General features: G+C 37.0%; 1 protein-coding gene across 3 annotated transcripts; it reads right to left on the bottom strand.

Moving 5' to 3' along the window:
• Nucleotides 1–1,547: 1,547 nt before the first annotated feature.
• Nucleotides 1,548–8,578, bottom strand: LOC117963183 (tectonic-2-like). 3 transcript variants are annotated; one of them, XM_059033079.1, is made up of 18 exons: nt 8,476–8,578; nt 7,514–7,627; nt 7,081–7,154; nt 6,771–6,972; nt 6,477–6,577; nt 6,105–6,304; nt 5,749–5,869; nt 5,431–5,587; nt 5,165–5,290; nt 4,940–5,080; nt 4,594–4,680; nt 4,244–4,327; nt 3,801–3,918; nt 3,072–3,172; nt 2,801–2,951; nt 2,476–2,619; nt 2,164–2,252; nt 1,548–1,891 (listed from the first exon to the last, which is right to left on the bottom strand). In XM_059033079.1, exons 1-18 carry the CDS (start codon nt 8,561–8,563, stop codon nt 1,770–1,772), a joined length of 2,220 nt encoding a protein of 739 aa, XP_058889062.1. In that variant the 5' UTR covers nt 8,564–8,578; the 3' UTR covers nt 1,548–1,769. The 3 variants fall into 3 exon arrangements, with proteins under 3 accessions (XP_058889062.1, XP_058889064.1, XP_058889063.1); XM_059033081.1 differs by having other exon boundaries at nt 5,431–5,584; XM_059033080.1 differs by having other exon boundaries at nt 8,289–8,572.
• Nucleotides 8,579–9,046: the final 468 nt, after the last annotated feature.

Genomic DNA, 9,046 nt, shown 5'->3' with positions numbered 1-9,046 from the left:
TAGTAATTTTTGTAGTTCTGCTGTATTTATACACAATAGTACAAAATAATATTGTCACATGACCAAAACATTGTTAAACCCCCTTGGGTATCACACGTTTGGTTAAACCTTCTGGCAAATCCGGAATGGAAAGTCGCTCCTACTTCTAATGTTCAGTTGGTAAAAACTTTTGTTTTATTTCAAATCCTAAGTTTTATGTTTTCCATGTAACACAATACTGACAGAATTAACAGAAATAGAAACTTTACTTGCTAAAAAGTGACAGGTGACAGATTTTATTTTAAGCATGAACCAGTTCGACACTTACTTTGAACATTCACTTTATTTGACTTTTGGCTTCAGAGGTTCCTGCAGTCACAATACAAGCCTGTTTGGTATGAGTAAAGCTGAGGGAACACAAAACCACTTCTTCAGAAACAGTGGCTTGAAACCTGAATCCAGGAGACTGAGTTTGAGGCAGCTTTGCTGAATCAAACCCCAAATCTGTCCCTTGTGTGCCATGCAGTGGCCTGAAACCTAGTCTCCTGAAACCAAGTTCCAAACCACAATGTGGCTTTGTGTTCTATTAGCTTAACATCACAGATATTCTAACCCTGACTAGCATGTGTTTTTATTTATAGTTTAGAGGTTTCCCTAGATTTCCCCATATTTACAGATTCTAAACTTATTTATTATCTACACAGCCACACAGTTAAAGCATTACATACCCTAATGTTGGGGGCAGTACACAGCTGGAATTATAATTGAATGCAGATGTAGTCTATTTAAAGATTCATTAACTCAATAGCTCCAATAAGGAAGTCAGTAACTCCAACACATTCACAGTTATGCTTCTCAGCATATTTCCTACTAACACACATTAGTTGTGTTTATCAATTCAGACATTTACTTTCAAGATCTTCCTCCAAGTCACTATGGTTGTAATTGTAAAATGCATAGATGTTTCAGTTTTTGCTATTTCTAGTATTTTTCTCCCTAACAATGTTGGCTGCTAGGTTTCAAAGCTGTATATACTTCTGCATGCCTATATAGGTCCATGGCAGATCAGTCATCCTATAGCATTTCTTTTGCAGATCAGTCTTCCTCTAGCATTGCTTCTGCAGACCAGTCTTTCTATAGCATTGCTTCTGCAGACCAGTCTTCCTATAGCATTGCTTCTGCAGACCAGTCTTTCTATATCATTGCTTCTGCAGACCAGTCTTCCTATAGCATTGCTTCTGCAGACCAGTCTTCCTATAGCATTGCTTCTGCAGACCAGTCTTCCTATAGCATTCCTTCTGCAGACCAGTCTTCCTATATCATTGCTTCTGCAGACCAGTCTTTCTATAGCATTGCTTCTGCAGACCAGTCTTCCTATAGCATTGCTTCTGCAGACCAGTCTTCCTATAGCATTGCTTCTGCAGACGAGTCTTCCTATAGCATTGCTTCTGCAGACGAGTCTTCATATAGCATTGCTTCTGCAGACGAGTCTTCCTAGCATTACTTCTGCAGATATGCATCTTTCCAATGCTCCTTGGGGTTTTACTGAGCAATCAACACATAATAAATACACAAATATAAACTTTTTATTCATCTTTTTTTTAACTGTCAAATGTTTACAAAAAGATCTTACAAAGCTATGTACAGCTTTATAAACAACTTGTTATTTACAGCATGATTTAAAAACTAAAATCTAGCATTTACAAAATGAATTATTACAGCAACTCAAATCTAATTATTATTATGAAAGACATTTAAGTAAAGTGATTAAAGACACACGTTTGCTGGGTTTAAAAGGTAGTGTTATTCCAGGCTTGTCGAATTTGGTTCCAAGGGCTTCCCAAAACTGATGCTACTATGAAGATGAATACCAGAATCATTCCTTTGGCTATGGACTGGGAGTAGGACTCGCCTGGCAAAAAGGAAGAGTTATATGGACAAGGCTTTATTAAACAAATCTACCACCCTATTCACAAAGCTTTGAGTTATTTAAAGAACGTAGCTATGTTTGTATCGGTGAAAGCAGCTAGCTGAGCTGCTTTGTGACATCATGCAGCTGGTTGTGAAGAATGCTCAGGTGCACATAACTGTGCAGATCTGCCTATTGTGATTTAATTAGAACACTAAAAGGAGTTCAATACAACCATACAACGAAAGCCATTATCAAGGAAGCCCTGAACTCACCTGTATAATACCTGGTCAGTGGGTAAGCAAGCTGGGGCCAGCACACATCATTCCGGTCGCAATCGTATTCTGTATAATTTAACTGAAACCTGCACAACAGGAATATGAAAACATGTACCGGAATTTAGCATGCTTGAAATGTATTTTCCGAACCTGTAACGACGCTAAAGAAAACACCTTGTCAAACATTTAGTATGTATATTTTTAAAATGTTAGGATTTACTATTGAAAGATACAGATCTATACAGAGTTTGTTTTCTGTGGACATCACATGTTTCTAAAGCAAACACAGTTCTAGGTTCTGAAACCTACCTGGTTTTAGAAGGAAGGGGTTGTGCTGGTATCTTGATAAATGTCACTGATGTGCTGACAGGAAAAGACTGAACAATTGAGTCGTTTACACAGGCAGCAACATCGGCTCCCCCACACTGAATCTTCCAGGTAACAGATGTAAAACTGAAGGGAAAACAATGCATTTGTGGCTAGTATGGTTACTGGTACATACAGCCTTGAAAATATACTTCAGTTTTTGATTCAGGCAATTATGATTAGGTAACGGCTAAAAAGGAATTAGCTGAGGCAATGTTATTAATTTCAGGAATATAATAGAGTATGTAAATACTACTTCAGTACTTACCCAACCTCTACAGCAAGAATTTCTGTCTGTGGGACCCCTTCCACCACACCTACATCAGCAGTGATGATTTGGATGTTCATGTTAGCAGGAACGCCAGTGCAGGTGCCTGGTACATTATCTGCAGCTGTGCTTGACATATTCAGTGCCATTGCTGTGTGTTCAAAAACCAGGATATACAATGCCTACGTTTAGTAAACAAGTACGTTGCATTTGTTAACTTATTAGACAAGTAATAAAACACTTGCTTGATTGATTCAAAAACAAAACTTACAAATAGACACCCATTCATTCAGATCAGTGGATACCGGGTTGCCTCTCTTTGCAACAATAGTTGCGCTAACCAGTGAAGACAGGCCTTTCTGTACAGTCTCCCTGCAAGACAGGAGGGTTACGGTTTTAAAATGCACATTTCAAGACATGCATGATTGACAAGATCAATTGATATACTGTTATGTTACGTAAGGTTTGGTTAGAGAATTACTCTTGTATAAAGCTTTTTTTTATGTATTTTATACATATTTTCAGAGGTGCTGCTTTGTGATGTACTTCTACTTAACTGTACACTGTATAATTTAACTGTGGCAAGGACATGGCTTTAACCCTAAACCACTCAACACATTAAGCTATATCCGCATGGTATTTTTCCTTCAGATTGCTTTTTTAAACTGATTTGTTATGTGCCTGTTCATAAAGTGAAGGAAACACCTCCTCTAACACTGTGGACAGGGTTATGGTCACCATGGGCAGCAGGACAGAATTGGTGGGACATAAAGAGTATGCAAAGTTAATGGGAAATCTGCAGCAAAGTCCAAAGTCGTTGCTCAATCAAAATCTATCAAAGTTGTTTTCTTGATATTCAGTCAAAAGATTAACAATTAATTAACCTGATTAGCGCTAATCTTGCACCGCCAAATGCTACCTTAGGTTGGGGGTAAGGTAAGTTTTAATTGGATCTGTGAAAGTGCAATTAGCAGCTGTTAAAGTGGATTTGCTCACAAACCTGGTCTGACTGCAGTTAGACAATCCCTTCAAACTGAGTCTTAAAATGCATCCTGATGCAAAGTCCACTCCAAATAAGACAGGTGTTGTTTTCGCAGTGACACACAGCCCATTCCCAACTAAAAAAAAAGATATATATGTATATAAAAAGATGCTAGCCCAAGCTTATAAATATCACATTACCTAGAAAAAGTCACCATGACTAACATCCGCAGTTACATCCCTACCTGTGTGTTCCTGAGCATGAATTCTCTTCTCAGGCAGCAAAGAATGCCATGTCTTGATAACTATCACTGGGCCACTGGACAAATTACCCACTTCATTCATTCGCTATGGAGTGGACATTTTGACTGCATAGTGGAAAATACACGCCAAGGAGTTTGATTTAACTGCCCAGTCTACAAGCACTTTTTAGCCCAGTTTAGTAATGATGAAATACAGCACCTGGTTGCCAAACGTTTAGGGTTGTCCTGGTTATCACACTGCTTCTCATGTTTCCAGCAATAACAGGCTTTCCAATCTGATAACCTAAAGAAAGAAATCACACTTGGTAAAAAAAAATGCCCTTGGTTTATAAAACCAACTGGATCTGCTTTCCATTTTCTTTGAAAGAAAGGTTTATACACAGGTGGAAGGGTAGATTTACCAGTGTCAATTTGTATTTCTGAACCTAATTTCATAGTGGAATCAAAATACACAGGGCAATGGGATCTGTTTGGGATCAGTTATGTTCTCTTATTTTCCAGCCATGCTAAAATGTAAAGAATACTTATAGATCTCTGTGTATTGTATACCTGGATTTCCTGAGTTGGACTGTGCCGTTGCATCTCCATTTACAAACACTGCACTAAATCTCTGTGTCAACGTCAATGGCAACTTTGCTGAAAAAAATTTGAAACACAGTAACATATATCTTTGGAAGGAAACCCTTCAAAGAGTCTTGCCAATTTAATTGGGCACCAGTAAAAGACAGGCACAGTAATACACAAAATTCAAAAACTGTATACATTAAAAAGACATCCATCTTTTACAATCATAACTGCTACTAAAGGTTGAAGGTTAAAATAGACAAGCAGTTCTGTAACTTATTTGAGGCAGGGCATATTGTAAATTGATAAACTGTATTGTATTTAAGCTTACCGTTTGCATCCAAACAGACTTTTCCAATAAGATGAATGACAGTTATATTAGTGAGGGAGTTTCCTTTCCAAAAGAAAGTGTAGTTCAGGGATAAAGATTTATTTTCACATAACCCATTTTGTTCTGAAGCATTCAAGTCCCCTGTCAAAATAAGTAATTATTATGAATATAAATCCATACGAATACAAACTAGGTACACTTACATTAGTAAAGGAGAGTTCTTACCTGAGTTTGAAGATACTGGGAACAGAGACTCCTGTGATGGACTAAGAGTTTCTGCATTATTTGGATCAGAAACAAAATCACTCAGATCAGTAGTGAGCTGTTCAATCACTGTGATGTTAATGAAACCTAAAAGTGAAAGAATCACAAAGCTCAACCAGGGAACATATGCTTCTGGAACTTGATGATTATTAAATAATAAAAGATACTAAACTGTTTTATCAAGCTACCAACTTTATGATAAGCAATAAAAAATAGATTTTACATACCTCCTTGTCCGTTTATAATCCTGAGACTTAGCTCCAAAGGATTGAGACAAGCAGACTGAGAAATGTTACAAGCAGTAAGAGGTGCCACACAGCTTGATTTAAAATTCTGGAGAAAAGCCACTGGAGCTTCTCTTACACACTGTCCAATCATGGACTGCTGAAATAAAGAAGCTATGCTTTTAGAAAACGTTATAGGCAACATCAAGGTTTCATTCCAATTTAACTAACAAATTAGCAATTAGGTTCAATATAGTCTTTTGTAAATTCAATTTAATGTAGCTATTAGACCATGTAAAGATTTAAAACTGAGGTTCTTACCTGTGGAATAGTAAAATACTGATTATTTTCTGTTAAAATTGGGCTCCCTTGTGTGTAACCATTAGGCACAATGGGCTCAACTATGGAAGGTGTCTGAAAGGAAGGGCTTTCAATAGGATTGCTAAAAAACAGAATTGAACAGAATTGTATTATCAATTCAAGCTTACTCAAACAAACTAAACATGTGATGGACAGGCTCCATATATTACAAAGATTACACTTCATAACAAAAACAAAACGCTTAAAACAACCTGAACTAAAAAAAGCAGTGTCCACTCCCAGTATATTAAGGGACAGGATGTTTTGTAAGACTGATAAGTAAATGTACTGGGAGTATAGATAACACAGTAACTTACATTGTAGCACCTTGGTAGAAGAGCCCCAGGAAGGGAGAGTTGTTAATAGAAGACTGCACACACAGGAACGGGAACCAATCAGGTGCCTTGTTAACTGTCTGCACCGAGCACAGCTGATCAAAGAGAGGGGTGACATTCCCACCAAAAACACCAGAGTAACAATACGAGTCAAACAGCTGGATCAGGCTGGGTGTACACTCCTGCAGAGAGAAGGGAAAGGGTCAATCTCATTACAAAAAGAATCTGCAGGTACTATTCAACAAATACATTATACAATAGCAAAGTCTCTGGTAGTGCCTACTTTAACAGAATGCTGCTTTTTTGTGATTTTATTTTAGAATATATAAGCTGTCATTAGCTGTCATAATGTACCTGGTCACAGCAGCAGCGGATATCACAAACACCAGCCTGCAAGTCACAAGGGCAAGATCCAAGTGGCTGGTAGACTTGATTGGGGATCACGGTTTTGTTTTCTGCAAATCAACATTGAAATACATTTCATCCTGCATTGCATAACACAGAAAATAAATTAATTTTCTTATCTATCCAGGATAAATTCATCCGAGGGTATATTCTAATATTCATTCTTTTTTCCTCCCTTTTACTAAAATTTCATACAGACATTTTTTAAATGTACACCCCTGCATTTCACTTCAATGCACTTACCTGATACATTTCCAGTGGTAGGGGTTTCAGCATAGATCTCTGCTTGCACCAGCAAGGTGGCTTCAACACTGTTGTTACGACATGCAGTCACTCTGAGGCTTTGAACAACACATAAGGATTCTGGACAACAACTGGTTTCATTTGGGTTACTCCCGCACAGCTGCAGGCTTTGGTTCAAATGAACAGTGACTTTCAAAGAGCTCTAGAATGAAATACATAATAAGTCAGTTTGTAGACAACCAATATTTTAAACTCCTGAGGCCCATAAATATAGTACTGGAGCTATGTTTGTAAAACCATGCATGCTTACATTTCCTGCTCTTTCTCCAGTTAGTAGCTGCCACAGGCTTGAATTTCCTGTACAAGAAGGAGGTGGTAACATTCCTGTAAACCAAAAAAAAAAATAATTCAGTCACCCATAACTTTAAACATTCAGTCATAAACTCTGAAAAGAAACTAAATCAAGTACTTTTAGAGAAATATTTATTTTTCCATTTCACCACGCCTATATGGATATTGAATGTTGAAATGTTTGTCTTGTGGATATCTATATTCATAGTGTGAATGTTAGCATAACTATCAATGTCTGTGTGATAATCAAGTGTTATTTATTTTTAAGTCAAACTAAATGCCCAAACAAAAGTTGTGCAAGGCTAAACCCGGCTATCTCAGGCTAGTTTATTGAATGGTCGACCTGGGAGCTTCTTGCTGCCTTTGTATCAGAAGCGTCACCCGTGTCTTACCTGTGCTGTTTGATGGCACTTCAGTGTTCAGTATGGGAGTAACACCCGCCAAGTTTCCAACTAAGAAGGAAGTAGCATTGCGTCCAGATGTAACAATGAAAGAAGGCAGAAAAACTGGGGAAAAAAAAACCACAAAGAACTTTCATTAAACTAAATTCAGCAAACTTTCATTAAACTAAATTCAGCTCAGCCAGGCACACTTCATTTTGGTTGGTGGTACAGATTAAACTGGACATTCACTAATAAAACTTATATAAAACCTAACTCGTTTTATAATTGTATTATTATTATTATTATTATTATTATTATTATTATCATCATCATCCAGGCAGCCATAAATGCATAACACTATTTCCCTTTGAATACATTTAAAAAAAAAAAAAAAAAGTGAATCACTGAAATATATTAAAATCAATAAAATTGTTCCATTGGCAGTTTCAGACATATCGGTGAGAGTGGATTTCACGAACTTCGGATAACACATTGGGAGTGGCTTAATGTTGAAATGACTGGCTTTAATTCTATGTACAGACAAACTCGAAGTACCCAGGCCAGGGAACAGCCAGTCGCGTCTCCATATTTATTATCGATACTATTTACGCAGAATATACATTAATAAAATGCCATTTTAAAATGATACAAATTATAAAACAAATCTCTCACGACACAGCGACACTAACGTGGTTTATACAGACTGTGATTTAAAATGTACATAGTCATTAACATACAGTATTAAGATTTAAGTAACTTTACGGTAAACAACAACCGTTCTTACCAGACTGTCCCCAAATAACTTCTACGAAAACCAGCAAAGAAATACATAAGCATATTAGACCAACAGGATAAAGCTGTGATGCCATGCCAATAATTATAATGTAAAAAACAATAAAACACAAGTTTAAAATCTGTAGTAAAATCTGTTTTTTCTACTCAAGCAGACGCCATATCTAAACAACTGTCACCGATGTCTATGGTAACCAGCGTTGACCAATCACAGCTCTCGCAGGAGCGTGAACGTGCCTTGCGAAGCCGGGAGCAGGCTCTAATCATTTGGTGAAACAACAGCGACAACTTCTGGCACCAAATGGAAGTTATCGTGAGTAAAATGTGGGTTATTTTTCTTATTTTACATACAGTGTGATTCGTACTTATTTATAGCTCCACTACAAAGTGCCCAACTAACTTTATAATCACTTTGTGTTTTGCTGTCTTTTGTAGCTATACATCTATATTGCAATGTTAAAATTCTTGTTTGTGGGACCTAATAAACTTCTGGTAATCTTTCTATATACAGGGTTGGAACAAAGACCAGGAGAGGAAGAGCCAATTCTGGCCACTCCTGTTTTAATGTGATATTTTCAAATAAAAAAAAAGCAGTAGATACATTTCATTATAAAATCATTTTATGTCTGAATAAAATCTGTACTGGAGTTATGTAGCTTTAAAGGTGGCATGCATTGCTCTCCATAATCCTCTTTTTGGTAAAAAATACACCTTGTACCATATTTTGCTTGATGTTGTTCACAACACACC

Source organism: Acipenser ruthenus, chromosome 11 (genome assembly GCF_902713425.1).
Source record: "Acipenser ruthenus chromosome 11, fAciRut3.2 maternal haplotype, whole genome shotgun sequence".
Taxonomy (NCBI): domain Eukaryota; kingdom Metazoa; phylum Chordata; class Actinopteri; order Acipenseriformes; family Acipenseridae; genus Acipenser; species Acipenser ruthenus.
The sequence above is the reverse complement of the archived record's forward strand: the minus strand, read 5'-3'. Positions and strand labels throughout refer to the sequence as shown.

Excerpts from the sequence above, each read along its gene's own strand:
- LOC117963183 (XM_059033079.1), bottom strand. The coding sequence starts at position 8,563 with ATGATTAGAGCCTGCTCCCGGCTTCGCAAGGCACGTTCACGCTCCTGC. Across the intron at positions 6,578-6,770 it reads TACCACTGGAAATGTATCAG|AAAACAAAACCGTGATCCCC; the intron begins GTAAGTGCATTG and ends GTTGATTTGCAG. Across the intron at positions 3,919-4,243 it reads CCTAAACGTTTGGCAACCAG|TTGGGAATGGGCTGTGTGTC; the intron begins GTGCTGTATTTC and ends CTTTTTTTTTAG.